Raw genomic sequence first — 21,545 nt, 5'->3', positions numbered from 1 at the left:
AAATAACATGAACATTAAACAGTTGAAATGTAAAATCATGACTTTGTGAGTTTAACTAGTTTCAGATTTCAGATTTATTTATTTCTTCTAAAAATGGGAACAGAACATATTGATGGACATTGACATGTAAATCTGTGGGATTTGTAGCCAAGTGGCTCATTTCCATCCCCAGTCCCATAGTTCCTGCAGGCGGCAGCGTATCCCTCCGCCTGAGCCTCAGCACCGCTGCAGGTTCAGATACAAGGTGAAGATGTTTCCTTCAAACATCTGCACCAACATCTCCATCCTCATCCAGATGTTGAGGCCTCTGGTCCTGGATCAGATCCTAAAGCTCCTGGTTCTGGTGTCTGGTACTAAACCTGCTGTCGTCACCGTGGCAACCAGACATGATGAACACGTCCACTCAGCTGCTTCCTGTTTCCATCTTCATGCTGAACCTGCTCTGATTCTTTATTGAACTGATTCAGTTCAAACTTTATTGACACTTTGCCAGAGAACAGAGATGATTCATCTGTCGATCAGGAGAAAATGATCAGTTATTTAGACTTTTCATGTGAGAATCAGATTCTGTTTCTTTCTTCTACTTTGTCCTATAAATTCAACATTTTGTTGAATGAACCGAACCGTCGGTCAAATAAAACTGAACATTCAGATTCAGATTCAGATTCAGAAAACCTTTATTGTCCCCTGCACATATCAGTGGACATTTTTCTTACAGTTTTTTTCAATTGCTAACAAGCAGTGGTCGAAACTGAAGTCACCTGTTCAAAACTCTTAACACAGCCAGCATTTCCATCAGGCATCTCAGCTAAACAGTTAATCTCTTCCCCAAAACGGTGCCTCACCAACAAAACACTTCATACATGTCTCAAAATAAGCTCATTCAACCACAACACTAGCACATAGTATCACTTTGGAAACAAACACTGTCACTCTTAGCACACTGAACTACAAAACACTAACAACAAAGAACATTACTTCAAATTAATTTGATCTTTGAAGTTTGAATGATTTTTTTTTCAAAATCAGTAAATCAGTTTTATTATAAAATAAATACTGCAATATATTTGCACTTTGAGTGTTCTAGATAATATATTGCAACAAGAATGAATCAGGAATGCAGCAATTTACGTCAAAATGCAGGTATAGAACACAAATCAAGAGATAATGTAAGTAAAAAAAAAAAAAAAACAACTCCTGGTCTTCCTCTCCTTCCTCTTCTCTCTCCCCAATTGGTGCTCTTTGATCCATATTTCCAAAGAAAAAACAAGAAGCCCCCCCCTCTCCCCCTCTTTTATATGGTTTCTAATGAGGCCAAACACAGATCACCTGGATCGGTCTTGAGCTGGAAACTAACCTCACCTGTGTTTGGAGTTGCATAATATTTTTATTTATTTTATTCAATAAAATATGTTTGATTTGATTTTTTATAGATTTCAATGTTCCTGCAACAGAAATTCCCCACGCCCCCCCCCTCCCTCCCTCCCTCTATCCCTCCCATAATTCTGTTTTGATTGTGTTTTTAACTGTTTTGAACAAAGTGTGTCAGTATTTGAAAAATGTGCTGTAAAAGTCTAGTGTTTTGCAGGTGGTGAACTAGTAACTGAGAAAAGATTCCATGAATTTTGGTGACTGTGGTCACTCAATGCATTTTGTGTGAAAGCAATGAAAAGTGCTTCACAGTTTGGTCCACATGGACTTGTGTTTTGCAAACTGTGTTAAGAGTTTTAAAAATGGGACTTCAGTTTCGACCACTGCTTGTTAGCAATTGAAAAAAACTGTAAACGTGTGCATACATGCACATAAAAGAAACATAAAAACATTGTCTTTAAAGACATTTTCACTTTGTCTGATCCTCACCACACTGTATAATAATAACAGCTAAAAAACTCTGCTCATAGCTCACAGTCACTACGCACTTTATTTTATACACAGTTACACACACCGCACATTTTTTACTTTGCACTAAAATCAACACTGCCAATTAGATTTATATACTTTTGTACATTACATTTTATTGCTATCTTGCTATTTTATTATGTATAGTTTGTTCTTTATATTCTTATCCTATATGTTGTTATCGTCACCGTGTGTAATGCTATCTATCTATCTATCTATCTATCTATCTATCTATCTATCTATCTATCTATCTATCTATCTATCTATCTATCTATCTATCTATCTATCTAATGTATTGATCTATAATATTTGTCTCATTATTTTCTTCTTTCTCTCCAACAGTCGATATAAAAACCGACGTCTGGTGAGTTTCTCTTGTTTTTAGGAGGCAGAGTTTGGTTTTGTGTGTGTGTGTGTGTGTGTGTGTGTGTGTGTGTGTGTGTGTGTGTGTGTGTGTGTGTGTGTGTGTGTGTGTGTGTTGCAGCCTGCTGGGTGGTCGTCAGACTCTGCAAACAAACACACGACCGGCCGATGCTGCACAAAGACGAGCAGCCTCCACGTTTATCCCATTTATTCCCCCTGAACACTTTATAATGGCCTGAAACACACACACACACACACACACACACACACACACACACACACACACACACACACACACACACACACACACACACACACACACACACACACACACACACAGTTGGGAATACATGTGAGGCTGCTGGGAGTTGTCATGGTTTTCCGGCTGCAGCTTCAATAGACTTTCTTCTATATTCATGACCACACACAGTTGAACCCGTTTCCTCTGTTACTTTTCACTTTTAAACACATAATGTACAATTTGTTTTTATCTTTTAACTTTCATATATTAGTTATTAGTGTTTGTGTATTTGTTTTAGAGCTGATTATGTTTCATGTATCAAGAACTTTGCAGGAGAAAACATGATTTAATTGTATATTTTCTCTTATTGTACAATGACAATGAATGCGATCCTGATCCTGACCTTGAAACCCAGATTTAATAATGTAGCAGTGATGACGGTAGGAACTGTTTAAAATGAGAAATAAAAGTTAATTTAATTGATGTGATAGATTTAATATAGCCTATAGAATTCTAATAGATCTAAATAAATAAAAACATGCAGAAAAGTCAAACATAAATAGAAATAAAAATCAAATATGTAAATATAAAGATATCAAAATGAAAATAAGATGATAAGTGAAATAATATATATATATATATATAAAACAGAATTCATTTTTGGCAAACAATAAAGAAGAAATATAAACGATGATAAAATGTATCTGAAATTTGAAATACAAAAATAAAATGGAAAATAAAATAAATACAATGGAAATCTACTTCATAATGATTAAAGACAAAATAAATTAAATAAATGAGCATAAAAAACAAAGAAAATATTTAAACGAAACAAATAACAAATGTAAAATTATTGAAAGTAGAATAAAATAGAAATTACATTAAAAAAAAACAAATCCAGTTACATTCAGAAACAATAACATGACTCTGAGTTTAATTGTTTTGTGTTTTTCAATTCTGTCGTTTTGAATTTCCTAATAAAATTGTTAAAAACGTTTTTAATAAAAATCTGATATTTGATATAAACTCAGAAACATAATTTTGTTTAATTTATTATGTGGAAACTTCCTCGCAGCAGCTTTAACCTGTTTTATCAGTTCAACTCTGAGCTCAGAGCGCCACCTGCTGTCTGACGGAGGAACTGCAGTCACAGTCAGACTCAGGGTTATACAGGGTTAATAATAAAGACTAAAGAATAAAGACAAAACAAGAAGCGTCATTAGATTTTATGAGAAGTCCTCATTTATTTTGAAAAGCTCTGCAGGAAACTGTGTGTAACTTCCTAAAAAAAAAAGAAAAAGAAGGGAATTGCATATTTTGTAATTTCAACTATATGCAAACTTACTAATATCATTATTATTTTTTCATTATTTTATTTTTTTCTCTTGTTATTTGTCCCTGTGGAGAAAGTTTCCATCTTTACCTGAGCGGAGGTTGATGATGATGCTGAACTGGGATCAGCTGAGTGGAGGAGGCCCGGTGGATGACGTCATGACGTCAGGAAGTGTAACGCAGAGAAACGACCAGAAGGAGGCGCCACCGCATCAGAAATACAGAAACACACCGAGCAGAGTTCAACAGGAGCTGCAGCTCAGTGAGGAGGAGGAGGAGGAGGAGGAGGAGGAGAGGAAGAAAGCGTTGGAGAAGAAGAAGAAGAAGAAGAAGAAGAAGAAGAAGAAGAAGAAGAAGAAGAAGAAGAAGAAGAAGAAGAAGAAGAAGGAAAAGGAGGAAGAACAAGGAGAAGGAGAAGAGTTTGCACAGGTGAGGCTGGGGTGTGGAGGAGGAGGAAGTGGAGGAGGAGGAAGAAAGAAAGAGGAAGAGGGGGAAGAAGAAGGAGGAGGAAGAGGAGCAAGCGAGGAGGAGGAGGAAGGAAAAAGAAAGAAAGAAAGAAAGAAAGAAAGAAAGAAAGAAAGAAAGAAAGAGGAAGAACAAAGAGAAGGAGAAGAGTTTGCACAGGTGAGGCTGGAGTGTGGAGGAGGAAGAAAGAGGAGGGAGGAAGAGAAGCAAGAAGAGGAGGAGGAGGAAGAGGAGCAATAAAAGGAGGAGGAGGAGAAAGATAGAGGAAGAAGAAGGAGGAGGAGAAAGTGGAGGAAGAGGAGGAGGAGGAGCAAGAAAGATGAGCAAGGAGGAAGAGGAGCAAGGAGGAAGAGGAGGAGAAAGAAAGAGGAAGAACAAGAAGGAGGAGGAGGAGGAGGAGAAGGAAAGAGGAAGAAGGAGGAAGAGGAGCAAGAAGGAAGAGGAGAAAGAAAGAGGAAGAACAAGAAGGAGGAGGAGAAGAAAGAAAGAGGAGGAGGAGGAGGAGGAGGAAGGTTCGACAGCTGAGTTCAGTGACTGAAACAGTTTCTGTCACTGAGCCTCAGTTCAAAAAGACAAAAAACAACAGAACGAAGAGACAAAGAGGAGGAGGAGTTAGTTAGTTAGTTAGTTAGTTTTATTTGTCCACGATGTGGAAATTTGTCTTTGGTCTCATAAAAAAACAACAAGAAGCAGGACAATAACAGCAACAACAAGCAGGACAACAACAGCAACAACAACACTTACACACAGACATCTTCATGGCAAAAAGCAGGACAGCAGTGGCAGTTACATTACAACACATCAACGCATCAACGCATCAACGGGGCATGGTGTTCAGTGCCCCAATTGCATTAGGAATAAAAGAATTTTTAAAAATATTACGATTTGCCCTTGGTACTTTATAACGTCTACCAGAGGGAAGAAGTTCAAACTCCCTATTGAGTGGATGAGAGGGATCATTTGCTATTTTGACAGCTTTTTTCCTAAGCACTTCATCGTACATACAACTTAATTGTTTCTGTCTTGTCCCTATGATTTTTGAGGCAAGGTTTACTATTCTCTGCAGCTTGCTTCTTCCTTTACTATTTAGATTACCGTACCACATTGCCATGTTGAAAGTTAGAATGCCCTCTATCAGGTTCTTATAAACTGTTTCCATAATGTGCTTACTCACTCTAAAGGAGTTGAGCTTGCGCAGTAGATGGAGACGTTGGTTACAGATTTTAAAAATATGGTCTGTGTTTTCACTGAAATTTAGGTTACAATCAATATATGTACCTAGATATTTGAACTTGTCTACTACCTCTACAATTTGTCCCCTAATTATAAGGGGCTGCACAGGGTCCTTTTCATGAAAGACAAGTTCCTGAGTTTTTGTTACATTGATCTCTAAGGAACTTTCATCACACCACTTTTGGAGAGATGACACATGTGCTCTATATACTTCCTCTCCGACTATGTCCCCCTTCTTTAATAAGGCAACCAGGGCCATATCATCTGCATACTTGAACAAACGAAACTTTTCCAGATCTAATTGGAATTCGTTTGTGTATATGGAAAAAAGTAATGGGGATAAAATGGTCCCCTGCGGGGCGCCGGTGTTAAGCACAGTGATGTCGGACCGAGTATTGTTAACCAGGACCTGTTGAGGGCGGTCAGAGAGGAAGTCCCTAACAAGGTGGATAATACCACCGTTTACTCCTATGTCGATAAGTCTCTGCAGCAGGATGTGAATCTGCATGCTGTTAAAGGCAGAGGTAAAATCGATAAATAGGGCCCTAGCAAGGTGGGAGGGGGCTTGTAGGTGCTTTGACAGGGTGTGGAACATACTGACAGTTGCGTCATCAGTTCCCCTCTGACTTTTGTAAGCAAACTGGAGATGATCTAAACTGTTAGAAACTGACGCTGTAATTTGTCTGCTTATAACTCTCTCAAAACATTTTCCTAAGATAGAAGTAAGAGCAATAGGCCTGAAGTCTGTTGGTCTCTCTACCTCCCTCCCTTTCTGTTCCTCCTTCTCTCTCTCCCTCCTTCCTCTCTCTCTCTCTTCAGGCGTCTCTCTGCTCCACTCTGAGTTTCCAGTCCTGGTTTGTCCCGACGTCCCTGAAGCAGCCGCAGCAGCAGCAGCAGCAGCAGCAGTGTGTGTCTGAATGATGCGTTCAGGTCCTGCAGGGAAACCTCGTTCTTCTGGGCGTCTGCTGCAAACAGGAAGTGATGACGCGGAGGAGGAGGAAGAGGAGGAGACGATGATGATGATGATGTAATGATGATGATGATGATGAGGATGATGATGATGGATTCAGACTGTGAAGCTCCAGTTCAGTCGAGGTGTTGGATGGTGACGAGGTGGCGCAGTGGACGGCAGCAGCTGATGGGTGAGAGGATCGAATCTCAACTTTACACACACACATGAAGGACACACAGACACACACACACACACACAGAGAGACACAGAGAGACACAGGAAACTGAGTTAAAGCTGAAAAAGTTGAATCCGTTTTCAGAAATTAGATTTTTTTTATTTTTTTTTATTTCTGCAGGTTTGTTGAAAATGGCCGATAGAATAGAACTACAGACCCTAAAGATAATGTTTAAAGCAAAAGAACAGATCATTACCAAACCTTGTTTAAACTGGAGGAAGAGGATAAAACAGATTGAAGCTGGATTTTAAACATTCATTTACGAGGTTAAGCTTAAAACAAATGTGTATTTCTGTTGCAGGTGTAAAACTTTATGGCATTCACAAAGCAAGGAATTGAAAAGTTGTACAAGTATGTCTCAGTTTAAGAAAATGTTTAAAAAAGAAAAGATAAGTATCTACAAAAAAGAAGAAGGAGAAAGAGAAACAGATAGATAGACGAGTAGTGTCCACTGCTATTTTGTTCGGCTCATTTCTGCTGCAAACTGAGTTAAAGCTGAAAAAGTTGAATCTGTTTTCAGAAATTAGATTTTTTTTTCCTACAGGTTTGTTGAATTGAAAGTGGCCGATACAATAGAACTACAGACCCTAAAAATAATGTTTAAAGCAAAAGAACAGATCATTAACAGGACATTTACAAAACTTGTTCAAACTGGAGGAAGAGGATAAAACAGATTGAAGCTGGATTTTAAACATTTGCGAGGTTAAGCTTCAAACAAATGTGTATTTCTGTTGCAGGTGTAAAACTTTATGACATTCACAAAGCAAGGGACTGAAAAGTTGTAGGTTACAAGTAGCCTACGTCTCAGTTTAAGAAAATGTTTAAAAAAGAAAAGATAAGCGTCTACAAAAAAGAAGAAGGAGAAAGAGAAAAAGAAGGGAGAAAATCATCATCATCATCTTTAATATTTTGAAACAGAGAATAATACTGGTGTTGAAGTAAGACAGTGTAACTATAACAACAGAGAGGAGCAGGTAGCCTTTTCATTCATGGTGACGATGTGTAGCTACATTATGTAAATATAATATGTGCAACCATGTGTAGAATGAAACCATGAATGAAATGAATCAAAATGAAATGAAACTTCAGCTTCAAGAGAGGAGGAGGCGATATGTCAATATAATCAATAATCAATGATCAGTCTCAGTCTGAGTTGAGAATTGATTCATTTGAATCTGTTGAACTTTATTCACTGTTAAAACCAAAAAAGTAGAAGTGTTGAGGTCTGAAGCTTCAACTGCTGCTGAATCACATGTTTCTGATCATTAATGTTATTGATTGATTGGTTTGTTAGTTAGTTGATTGATTTCACAGTTTTTATTTCTTTCTCTTTGAAACTTAAAACTCACTAAAAAACTAAAACCATCTGGAGCAACAACAGAAAAATGACCTAGAAAACACTGTAATTAAATTATTATTATTATTAAACCTACAGTTTATTTCAGTCATAACTAGAAAAACTCTTCAACACTTTAATGTAAATATGAATAAAATCTAAAGCAACAGATTCAGTGTCTAAACTAAATTCACCAATTACTTTTATTAATTACTCACTCACTTAATTGTTCAGTTTTTATCACCTTTGTACCTTTTTATCAGTTAAAATGACTCATACTTTTAGCTTCAACACTTTAATGTAACTATAAATAAAATCTAAAGTAACAGATTCAGCGTCTGACTTCACTTTTTTATTTAGGCTAATTGTTCAGTTTTTATAACATTTTATCAGCGGCTCTGTTTCTGTCTGTGTGAAAATAAAAAGTTTAATTAAACAATCTGTCAACTGATCAATTTATTCTTTGTTTTTAAAATTATTATTATTTTTAACTATTTAACCTTTTTATCAGTTAAAATGACTCATATTTTTAGCTTCAGCCACAGTTTGATGTGGTTGGTTGAATATTTCTCATTATATATTATAATTTAAAAACCATGTTACCTGAGTGAGGCCCTGCAGACTGCGGTGGTGAACCCCGTGTGTGTGTGTGTGTGTGTGTGTGTGTGTGTGTGTGTGTGTGTGTGTGTGTGTGTGTGTGTGTGTGTGTGTTTGTAGAGCAGAGCTTCGGGGAGGTGAACCAGCTCGGCGGGGTCTTCGTAAACGGCCGCCCGCTGCCGAACCCGGTCCGAGTCCGCATCGTGGAGCTCGCGCAGCTCGGCATGAGGCCGTGTGACATCAGCCGCCAGCTGCGCGTGAGCCACGGCTGCGTGTCCAAGATCCTGGCCCGGTACCAGGAGACCGGCTCGGTGCTGCCCGGGGCCATCGGGGGCAGCAAGCCGCGCGTCACCACCCCGGCCGTGGTGCGCTGCATCCGGGGCTACAAGCTGCAGGACCCGGGGGTCTTCGCCTGGGAGATCCGGGACCGGCTGCTGAGCGACGCGGTCTGCGACAAGTACAACGTCCCGTCGGTGAGTCCAGGTCCAGCTGCAGGTCCAGGTCCAGGTCCAGGTCCAGGTCCAGGTCCAGGTCCAGGTCCAGGTCCAGCTTCAGGTTCAGGTTACTTTATGTATACCTAAGGGTTGACTAGTTTTTAGTTTTCGGGTTAACAGCCGAGAGTCGAACAAGCAGCAGAAACAGGACTTTAACCTTCATTTTTTTTTACCCCTGGACAAACATTTCAACTAATAGTAAGAGACATTTAGACATCAGTTACTCCCAAAGTTTTTGTGATACATATAAGGCTGGATGGATCTTGACCTATCATAAAAATCACTTTTGACATGGGTTACAAAATGTTTTAACCCCTTCCTGGCCAGTTGTTGTTGCAGCAACAGCACAGGAGTTCTCTATTTTCATTGATTAAAAAAAAAAAAATAATAATAATGTTTTTGTTTTTTTTCCCAGTCTGTATTATATTCTGCAGGTTTTTTTCTGAGTAGATTGTTGATATATTATTCATACAACATTTTATTCATATGGCGAAATATGATTTTTTTTTTTTTTTTTTTTTTTTTTTACGGTATTGACAGTATTTTCTCATTTACAGAGTGATAAAAAGAGATATCCAAAATTCCCTCGGTGAAAACTTTAGACACAACTATGTCAACAAAATAAAAAAAAGAATTTTTAAAATAGCTTTATCCATTTCAGTTCTGGAAATGAGTGCCAGGTGGACAAAAATGTCCAGGGGTTAGGCTACCTGAGGGTTAAAAACAACAACACAAACACATAAAACAAGAGAAAGAGTTGCAGTTGCATGAAAGTAAAAGCATTAAACTAAAAACACATAATTGAAATAGCTGCCTACTGTTGTAACATGTTATGTCAAAATGTAAGTAAAAGAAAATGTTACGTCAAAATGTAAAAATAAAAGATCATGATGAAGGTTTCATTCTGTGGGTAACGGGGGCGGGACTAGATCAGCTTTTGCTTCTCCCGTTTTCCCTTTAAAAAGGAGAAATTAAAAACTCCCAGAGCAAATTTTCCTGCAAGTTCAGAATAAATATGTAAGTAAATAAAAGCAATGAGATAAAAAAAAAAAAGAAAAGAAAAGAGGATAGGCTACATCATGCTCCGAAAAGTGACTTGTGTAGTTTTAGGTCAGACTGCAGCTTGTTGACCAGAGTTGTTGCAGGTGAGCTCCATCAGCCGGATCCTCAGGAACAAGCTGGGTCCGGGTTCGAGTCCGACCGGCGCCGACACCAAGCCGCTGGTCCACGGTCCGAGTCCGGCCCTGCAGCTGCAGTACGGACACATGTACCACCACCCGTCCTACCAGACCTACACCGGGACCGGGCTCGGACTGGGAGCCCCCGGCACCAGGACCGGGACCGGCAGCAGCAGCAGCGGTGGACCGGGAGGACACGTCGCTCTGCCCCGGAACTGGCACAACATCCTGGGCATCAGGGCCTTCATGGAGCCGGCAGGTCGGTGCAGCTCTGGAGGTCCAACCCTCACGTGTTCCATTAGTGATTTATTGGCTAATATATATCAGATATAGGCGATATAGACCTATATAAATAAAACATTATATATAGTAAAAAAAAGAAAAGAAAAAAAGAGATCTGTAAAGTTAATTCAAAGATATTAAATGTTTATTATTCTGAGGCCAACTGAGACATGAGCACTGTTAGAAATAAAATATAATAAATAAATAAATCAAACAAAATCTAAATAAATAATATAGCTATCAATCATAAAAAAAAAAAAAAAAAAATCCAGGCCTGGCATTTATTTTTAGGTGTTTCTGTAGAATAAACTCTGATCAAGAAAATAAACAGGCTAAATCCTGAACTATTTGTGTGGAAATAAGAAAAAAAAGAAAACACAGAGTTGAAGCTGAAGAGACTGAAACTAGAATGAAATCTACTGAAAATATTAGTTATAAATAAACATTTCAATCCAAACAGTCACTGAACATTTTGATAATAATTATTATTGTTATTTAATAACGTGAATCACATCTGGACAGTTTGTCTTATATAACCAATAGATTGTGATTTTATTGTTATATATGATTATGTGATATAGTTTTAACTCAAGTTTGCTGTGAAATGTGACTGAAAGTCTTTTTCATAATTTATAGTTTATGTGAAAATCCTCAGTCACGTGTTTTTCTCTCGCTGAACTGTTAGAGACGTTTTCAAAGCAGCAGGAAAAAAAAAAGGTGACGACAGAGAATCAGAACAAACAGCTTCATGAAAATGTGAAAAAGCTTAAAAAGAAAAGTCAGTTTCAGTTCGTCCAGATGTTGAACATCGACAAACTGAAGAAAGACTCAGACTCACATGATGAAACTTCACTAGAGTCAAACCTCATCCTGTTTAAAACCACCACACTCACTAAAGGATAGTTTGTTGTGAATAAACCTTTATGGCAGAAAAATGTTTCATTCATAAAATAAAAAAAATAAAAAAAATAAAAACTTCAGATTTTTCATCTGAAGACTGAAATGTAAAAAACTAAACTCTGCAGCAGATTCATGAGAAGAGAATTAAACAAGTTTTGTCAAAATCGTTTTCCTGCAGAAGAAACTGAGATCAAACAAACATCAGCAACATCTGTTAATAATGAAGCTGTGGTGGAAATAAAACTGTTTGTTTTTTACGTTCGACTTTTTACTCAGAGAGAGAACCTGTTTTATTGGTTTTATTTGTTTACACTTTAATTATTAAAATACAAACTGACAAATACCAACACAAACAAAATGTGAACTTTAATTAGAGAGATGAAGCAGCAGCTCCTCACATGAAACACAGTCAACTAAAACTCTGACATGAATATTATAGTTACATCTATTGCTCATTAATCTGTTTCATGTCTCTTATAAACTTTTATAAAGTCGGAAAATTAATGTTTAACAATTTTCAAAATGTTCAGAAAGTAAAATGATGTAATTTTCTGTCATGAACAGTTTGACTTCCACATTTAAAATATTATAATAATAATAAAATGTTTAAGCAACCAAACAGCTTTTTACAGTAAATTTACATTGTTCTCTATTATTCTATGTGTTTTTTTTAATTATTCAAATTGGACTTGTTATTACAGGTTATTCTAACAGGGTAAAAGTGTAATTAAAGTATGACAGACTGTAGCTGATCCATAGATTCACTAATATCAAATCAATACCTGATCAGTGTGTGTTATTGATCCTAACAGAGTTTCATTCTGCAGCTCACTCAGGTAAAGTGGAGGACTGGAGCGCCGGGAGCAGCAGAGCGTTCCCCGCCGGGATCAACGCAGCCGAGAAAACCGCCAACGACCCGGACTTCAAATACTCACAGCAGGTAAGACCTTCATCATCTTCATCATCATCATCATCGTCATCATCATCATCATCATCATCATCATCGTCAGTCATGAACCGACCTGGATGCTGCTGCTGTGATTCATATTTAACTTTACATGCAGTTTATTAAAGCAGAAGTGAGTGATATATTTGTGTTAATATAAGTCTTAAATAGTTATATCTTCTGACAGCAATCACTTACATAGAGTGTTTGGACTGAAACACGGGTCTCCCAGTCCCTCTGCTCTGCTCTGAGTCAAGGAGAAAACATTTATCGTATCCTACAGTTTTTATCCAATGAGGAGAGAGAACGGCATGCAGGGCTGTGTGTGCAGCCAAGGGATGCCGTGAATGTGGCGACGTAGGGACGAGGACTGTTATGGTGCGTTCAAGGAAACTCGTATTTTTCCGACCGTGAAGTGGTACCAGTTCGATCTGGTACGAGTTCACGGGTCAGAAGTTACGAGTGGCCGTTATAGTGACTTTCACAGGTAAAACAGGTCGGAGAAACACGAGTGGGTTGCCTGGAACGCTACAAAGTCGTAAGTTGTGACTTGGAGCTGTAATTTACGATTTCAAAAGCCTACCTGGAACGCAGCATTAGCCAAAACGACCGGACCACTCACTTCTGCTTTAAGGAGCGGTGGAGGTGCTCCTCCTGGTTGCCACGGTTACCGGTGGTTTATTGTGTAGCTACACACACTGGGCTGATGTGGTCCAGCTGTTGGTCTGTGGCAGAAGCTGTGGTGCGTTTAAGGGCCGTTGGAATCTTTAATTTAGAGACCTCTGAAGGTTTTAAAGTGAAGTGAAGAAAAGTTATTTGGATTTAAAGAGACAGCGCGCAGGAAATAATGATGATGATGATGATGATGGTGGTAATTATCATGGTTAGCCGCTGGGTTTTGATGCGTCTTTGTTAAACTACAGTAGCCCAGGAAGGACAAACCAAACACCTGAGACCAGAGAGCGTCTCCTACATGTCTGGACAGGGAGGTGGGAGTCGGGGGGAGGGGGGATGTCCACCACTAAAACTCTACTGACTGGTCCTTTAAGTGGTTTTGGAAAGTTACAGGGAAAAAAAACAGGAAATTTGGGGAATTTAAAGACTGAAAGATGAAGATGTGAGTGAGGACACTTTTATATTTGAGAAGATGACATGAGGACGTTGGAATAAAGAAAAATGTAATTAAATACATTTACATACAAAAGGCGTTCTTTCAAAGACGCCTTCAATTTTAAAACAAAAATGGAATTTTTTTGAAAATGTGGAATTTTTTTGAAAATTTAAGGCGTCTTTGAAAAAAAGGGGATGTTTTTGGACAGTAGCCTATTGTAACACCAGAGTCACTATGGAAATAAAAGATTTTTTAGAAAGTGAAGACTTTTTGGGAAAAATTACATTTCTAAACGTTTAAATATGAAATTTTACAATGTAAGCGGAGTTTTATAAATGTAGATGTTTTGGTAATTTTCCCAAAATTTGCACACTTTTATATTTTTTTTGTAAATTGATGTAGTTTTTGTAAAATAAGGAAAATTGTGAGGATGCTCATGTTTTCATTTATAAACATTTTTTTGAAAGGCGAAGATTTTTTTGGCCAAATTTTTTAATTCAGGGAAAATTTTTTGAAATGTGTGAATTTGTGAATGTGTGAAATTTAGTTGATTTGACAACAATTTTTTAAATTGAGGACCTATCTGGACGTTTATTTCTAGTGTCAATGTTATTTGTGAAGAGTGTGGACCCTTTTGTAAAGCTGGAGTAGCCTATTATGGGATGTGAGGACACAGTCACAGTCCAACAGAAAACTAAACACTGTTGGTTGGTTTCTGTTAAAAACTTCTCTGTTTCCTCATGATGTTTCTTATTTTCCCTCCAGACGTCGTCGTCCTCTCTGTCCGGCTACGTCTCAGCTTGTGCCTATTCTTCACCGAACCAGTTCAGTTCGTACGGAGGAGGAGCAGGAGGAGCAGCAGCAGCAGCAGCAGCAGCAGCAGGCGGCAGCTACATGAACACTGGACCCCACTGGCAGCCTCCGGCCTCCAGCCTCGGCCCTGGTCCGAGTCCTCACCCCGGCTCCGCTGCTCCACTGGACGCCTCGGACTTCCACATCACGACGTCTTTCAAACTCTCACAAAGAGAAGGTGAGACCAGGAACCATGAAGCTCTGATCCAGATTCAGTTTGTGTCTTGGCCTGAAAATCAACCTGCAAATGTAAAAACCATCCAGAGTTTGAATCTGTAAAAACCCGTTAGAGCAGCTGAGGTGAATCCAGGTCACAGCAGAGTTTTACACCAGAGAGAAAAAAAACGTCTCAGTTTAGTCGTATTTTTGCACATGAGGCATAAAAAACCCAGATGATTGAATGCTTCATATCTGCTGCGAGTGACGATGCAAACAAAGCAGACAGTGAGGATTCAACAAAAAAAAAAACATATATTCTTATAAAACAAGAAACTACAATAATTATCTCATCAGTTAAAGCAGAAGTAAGCGGAATATTTGTGTTAATATAAGTCTTAAATAGTTGTATCTTCCGACAGCAATCACTTATATAGAGTGTTTGGTCTGAAACACGGGTCTGTCAGTCACTCTGCTCTGCTGTAAGCCGAGGAGAAAACTTTCCTTGTATCCTACAACCTTTATCCAATGAGGAGAGAGAACGGCATAAAGGGGCGGTCCTCTCTGTGTGTGCAGCCAAGGGATGCGCGTGAATGTGGTGACGTAGGGACGAGGGCGGGGACTGCTAACTCCATCTGCTGACAAGAAGTTAGACAAAACCACCGGATCGCTTACTGATAGCTTTAATGTCGTTTTAATGATTCGTATCAAAAATCTGAGTTTTTAAAACAGCAGTCGTCGTTGTTTGCAGGGTGGATTTCCAGCTGTTTCGAGCCTCATGAACACAGATACCGATCAATAAACATGGTTAAATCAGATCAGTATCGGTGGCGTCGCCTCAGTTCAGCAGCTGCAGGTTTAAACTGGACAGAAACACTTTGTCTCTTCATGTCTCTATGTGATGAACCGTGTGTATTATACTGTATTGAGCTTTACATTCAGCTCCAGTTGGTACGGAAGCCCAGAGAGGCCATACTCACAAAGATATTTTTGAAGGGATAGTTCAACATTTTGTCAAATTGGCCCATTGCCATAATCCCTATAGTCATAGCAGTAGGTTCGTTGCCTTTAATTGTCGGTGCAAGCTGTTTTTAGAACGGCGGAGCAGAGCCGTGAGCTGCTCAGAGCTACACTACGGAGGCTCATGGGATTTCTTGGTTTCCCTCATCAAACTCATCAAATACACAATCCAACAACTCCACAACGCTCTGGTGGACAAGTTGTGAGCTGCACATTCACCACACTATGAGATAATAACACAACGTTACCACACAGAGTTGTTTTAGAGGGAAATTCATGCAAAACCGCTGATGCGCGTTGCCTTCAGGGACAGTTTTTCATCAACAGTCTCTGTATTTCCCTCTAAAACAACTCTGTGTGGTAACGTTGTGTTATTATCTCATAGCGTGGTGAATGTGCAGCTCACAACTTGTCCACCAGAGCGTTGTGGAGTTGTTGGATTGTGTATTTGATGAGTTTGATGAGGGAAACCAAGAAATCCCATTATCCTCCGCTCTGTAGCGTAGCTCTGAGCAGCTCACGGCTCTGCTCCGCCGTTCTAAAAATATCTTGCACCGACAATTAAAGGTAACAAACCTACTGCTATGACTATAGGGATTATGGCAATGGGACAATTTAAAATGTTGAACTATCCCTTTAAACAACATACCAGCATGAAGAATAATAATCTTGTTACATTAGGTTAATTTAGCTTCCCTTTCTCATGATTACAAGATATTTAATCAATGAATCTTCTCTTAGTAGGTTAAAAACATATTTGGCCTTTCTCAGCTTCCGTAGCTTGTTACAACAACAGATATTTTACTGTTAATTCAATGTTTTCTTTTATTATTGAATGATAATCATTATTTTTTGTTGGTTTTTTTCTTCCAGAGGACAGGAAACCTCTGAACAAACATCCTCACAGATAATCTTCAGCCTCATGACAACACTCTGAGGACAGCGTGAGACGTTCAAAGACTGTCAGACGTTAGGAAACTATCCTGAACTGGGACAAGGATGAGATGAAGGTTCAAACAGTTGCATCTGTTTTTTTTTTTACCGTGCATATGAAAAAATGTTTAATTTTTTTACATTGGGAGTTTATCGTCCTGTAAAATATCTCGTCAGAGCTGTGAGTATATTTTTTTTAATATAAATGTGCTTGATAATAAAAAAGATTTAATAATGAATCTCAGTGGGAAGAGTTTTCCAGATGTGAGAGCAGAGAAGGACGACAGATGTTTGTATATACAGGTAAAAGCCAGTGAATTAGAATATTTTGAAAAACTTGATTTATTTCAGTAATTGCATTCAAAAGGTGTAACTTGTACATTATATTTATTCATTGCACACAGACTGATGCATTCAAATGTTTATTTCATTTAATTTTGATGATTTGAAGTGGCAACAAATGAAAATCCAAAATTCCGTGTGTCACAAAATTAGAATATTACTTAAGGCTAATACAAAAAAGGGATTTTTAGAAATGTTGGCCAACTGAAAAGTATGAAAATGAAAAATATGAGCATGTACAATACTCAATACTTGGTTGGAGCTCCTTTTGCCTCAATTACTGCGTTAATGCGGCGTGGCATGGAGTCGATGAGTTTCTGGCACTGCTCAGGTGTTATGAGAGCCCAGGTTGCTCTGATAGTGGCCTTCAACTCTTCTGCGTTTTTGGGTCTGGCATTCTGCATCTTCCTTTTCACAATACCCCACAGATTTTCTATGGGGCTAAGGTCAGGGGAGTTGGCTGGCCAATTTAGAACAGAAATACCATGGTCCGTAAACCAGGCACGGGTAGATTTTGCGCTGTGTGCAGGCGCCAAGTCCTGTTGGAACTTGAAATCTCCATCTCCATAGAGCAGGTCAGCAGCAGGAAGCATGAAGTGCTCTAAAACTTGCTGGTATACGGCTGCGTTGACCCTGGATCTCAGGAAAGTGTAAAGTAAAGTGTAAAGTTTCCACCATCAGTGATGGTTTGGGGTGCCATGTCATCTGCTGGTGTCGGTCCACTCTGTTTCCTGAGATCCAGGGTCAACGCAGCCGTATACCAGCAAGTTTTAGAGCACTTCATGCTTCCTGCTGCTGACCTGCTCTATGGAGATGGAGATTTCAAGTTCCAACAGGACTTGGCGCCTGCACACAGCGCAAAATCTACCCGTGCCTGGTTTACGGACCATGGTATTTCTGTTCTAAATTGGCCAGCCAACTCCCCTGACCTTAGCCCCATAGAAAATCTGTGGGGTATTGTGAAAAGGAAGATGCAGAATGCCAGACCCAAAAACGCAGAAGAGTTGAAGGCCACTATCAGAGCAACCTGGGCTCTCATAACACCTGAGCAGTGCCAGAAACTCATCGACTCCATGCCACGCCGCATTAACGCAGTAATTGAGGCAAAAGGAGCTCCAACCAAGTATTGAGTATTGTACATGCTCATATTTTTCATTTTCATACTTTTCAGTTGGCCAACATTTCTAAAAATCCCTTTTTTGTATTAGCCTTAAGTAATATTCTAATTTTGTGACACACGGAATTTTGGATTTTCATTTGTTGCCACTTCAAATCATCAAAATTAAATGAAATAAACATTTGAATGCATCAGTCTGTGTGCAATGAATAAATATAATGTACAAGTTACACCTTTTGAATGCAATTACTGAAATAAATCAAGTTTTTCAAAATATTCTAATTCACTGGCTTTTACCTGTATGATAATTATAATGAGAATAAAAAGATATTTTTACATGTGGATCTTGTATCTGTTCATGGTGTCACACACATGGGTCAAAAAGAGAAAAAGAGGATTTTACAATAATGATAACAACTTTAAATGTAATTGAAATGATGTTTGAACCTGCTCAGTGTTGGATTTCACTTTACATTAACGATCTAAAGCCGTCACACCTCTAGACGAGAATCAAACACAATAACATTTCTTCAAAACATTAAAACTAAATGGAAAATAATATTATAGATCAAATATATAATAATAATAATATAAAAAACATATAAATTAGGGATCTTAAAACAAAATAACAAGATTGAGACATGGTCATTAGGTAGTTTGAGTAATTAAAATCAAATTAATGGCACTGAAAAGTAATTAAAAGTGGTAAATAGTTTACATTTCTTCAATTAAATTATTAAAAAAGGTTAAATTACTGTATTTAACACATTTATAATAATCTATAACATTGTCCCAACATTGTTTATAAACTGTATACAAACATTTAATAAAGTTTTATTGTCAGAACTCATAACTTCTCCTATCAACACATATCTTTTATTGTAAAACATCTATAATGAAATGTTTTATGTGCTGGACAAGAATTCAAGAGATATTCAAGAAAACATGTGAAGATAAATTCACTGGAGTTTTTTTTTCTTCTGTGCTTGGTCATGGTAAAGAATCTGAAGAGTTTCAGTGGAGAAGCTCCAGTTTCAGGCTCATTAGCAGCTTCTCCTGTCGAGGATCAGGTGAAGCTTCCTGCAGGTTTAAGGAGGAGAAGAGAAGAGGAAGAGAAGAGAAGAGGAAGGAGAAGATGAGCCGACAGCAAAGAGCTCCGAGTCAAAGCTCCGAGTAAACAGAGTAAACACAGAGCGACATCGACACCTGGACGACCGGAGAGACGCTGAGTGACAGAACAAACACAGCTCATTGTTCAACTGGAGGCAACAGGAAGTTATTTAAGACCTCGTTCTCTGCTCTGTTATCCTGGTTTTCTGTGTTTTATCCTGGTTCTCTTGGTTTTATCCTGGTTTTCTGACGTTTTATCCCGGTTTTCTGCTGTTTTATCCTGGTTTTTTGACATTTTATCCCGGTTTTCTGCTGTTTTATCCTGGTTCTGTTGTTTTATCCTGGTTTTCTGTTGTTTTATCCTGGTTTTCTGCCGTTTTATCCTGGTTTTCTGTTGTTTTATCCTGAGTTTCTGCTGTTTTATCCTGGTTTTCTGTTGTTTTATCCTGGTTTTCTGTTGTTTTATCCTGGTTCTCTGTTGTTTTATCCTGGTTTTCTTGTTTTTATCCTGGTTTTCTGTTGTTTTATCCTGGTTTTCTGCTGTTTTATCTTTGTTCCCTGTTGTTTTATCCTGGTTTTCTGTCGTTTTATCCTGGTTTTCTGTTGTTTTATCCTGGTTTTCTGTTGTTTTATCTTGGTTTTATGTCGTTTCATCCTGTTTCTCTATTGTTTTATCCTGATTCCCTGATGTTTTATCTTGGTTCTCTGGTGTTTTATCCTGGTTTAGATTAGATTAGATTAATTTATTTGTCCTTTACAGGAAAATTGTTTTCACCATTTCATACATACAGCCTCAAGAAGGTGAAGACAGTCAGGAAAAAGGACCACAGGAGTGTGTCCTTGACCATATATTACATAGGCCTACATTTACATGCATTCCCACATTTCTTACACCCACAAATACATAGAAACATAAAACCCCACACCTACATTTACATATGCATTCCCCATGATTATGTTCTTTTCATTTTCTGGTTTTTATCCTGGTTCTCTGCTGTTTTATCCTGGTCTTCTGGTTTGTTGCTCTGGTCCCTGATGACTGTGAAATCTGCAGCAACATACCGTATCTGGAGAATCATTGACAATAGAAACACAACATAAAGAACTACAAATATGGAGTCTAAAACACAGTCAGATGGAGGAGTCATTAAAGAGGCTTCACGTAACATTTTCCTTTGGATTAAATGCCTGTTCCTTCTGCTCTGTAATAATGTAATAATGACTGAATGGAAAAGTTTTCCACTTGTTGTTGCAGTCGTGTTGAAGATTTTTCTGTTAATTAACAAAACAGAGGCTGAGCAGTGAAAGAAAAACTCCCATAATTCAACATGAAGACGCTCGATGCTGTTTGAAAAGGTCACAGTGAAAAACTATTGACGCCCATTTATCGTTTAACTCAACTTGTGTCCTGTTTGATGTGGTCAAAACTTATTTTACTGTGTTAAGTTGTTATTCTTGCATCATAATAAAGATGTAAACCTAAAGACAATAACCAGTAACAACATGTCAGTTTGATTATATTATTGTGTTTTGCTGTATCTGTATTATTGGACATCGTTTAAATTCTTGAAGCTCATTTCTTTCAGGTTGAACTTTCCACCTCGGATACATCCAGATGTTCACTAATAAAAACCAAAGCAGTTGAACATCAGGATTAAACAAACATGTGGTTCTTGATGACTGGTAGCACTGCACCTTTAAACCTCCTGCTGTTTGGCTGCTGTTGCTCTGACGTTCTGCTTCAACGTCTCTCTGCTTGTTCTTCACACTCGTTTCTTTATCTCCGTCAGGTCCAACCAACGTGTTGACTCGGTGTGACCTCATCATCATCATCGCTCCCACAGACCGACCGACCTACCGACCGGGCGGTGCCGCACAACAAAGTCGACTGAGCGTGAAACCGCAGCGAGCTGCCAGAATCACAAAACCCAGCGTCTGAATCCACTGTAATCACAGCAGAAGTCGATCATACACCCACAGTCACAGTGATGCCTTCAGGTACCCGACGTCTCCAACTGTTGCGTCAACCATTAAATCAGTCAGGCCCATTTCAACACACAGCTTTAACGAAAGTCCATCAATCATCACTTAAATAGAAAAACCTTTATTAAGGTACATTAAAGATGAACTATTGTGCTACGTAAATGTGCCATTGTAAACATTAGCATAAAACTGATAATCACAGGATTTACTATTGAAATTACAACATACCTATAGAGCAAATATTATTTAGACTAGCTAATAACCCATTTAGAAATGTAATATTTACCAGCATCAAGGGTGATGCCATGTTCGCAGTCAACTAGCTAACTACGACTAAGCTAAAGGAACATTTAACGGGGCATTTGCTAATCGGGACAATATCTTAACTCATTAGCATAATCAGTGGGACATTAGTTTAACTGGGACTAAAGCTACTAACAATTAGATATTTATTAACAAGGCCCAACT

General features: G+C 38.4%; 1 protein-coding gene across 1 annotated transcript; it reads left to right on the top strand.

Moving 5' to 3' along the window:
* Nucleotides 1-250: 250 nt before the first annotated feature.
* pax1b (paired box 1b) lies at nucleotides 251-21,033 on the top strand (the record flags this gene model as incomplete). Its single annotated transcript, XM_084000181.1, has 7 exons — nucleotides 251-350; nucleotides 8,774-9,126; nucleotides 10,293-10,584; nucleotides 12,320-12,447; nucleotides 14,330-14,397; nucleotides 14,497-14,594; nucleotides 20,885-21,033. The coding sequence occupies 7 exons, from the start codon at nucleotides 251-253 to the stop codon at nucleotides 21,031-21,033; spliced, it is 1,188 nt and encodes a 395-aa protein (XP_083856307.1).
* Between the last annotated feature and the right edge of the window lie 512 nt (nucleotides 21,034-21,545).

This window comes from Trachurus trachurus, assembly GCF_905171665.1.
Source record: "Trachurus trachurus genome assembly, chromosome: 24".
NCBI classification, from domain to species: domain Eukaryota; kingdom Metazoa; phylum Chordata; class Actinopteri; order Carangiformes; family Carangidae; genus Trachurus; species Trachurus trachurus.
Note: the sequence above shows the minus strand (reverse complement) of the source record. Positions and strands in the feature narration are given on the sequence as shown.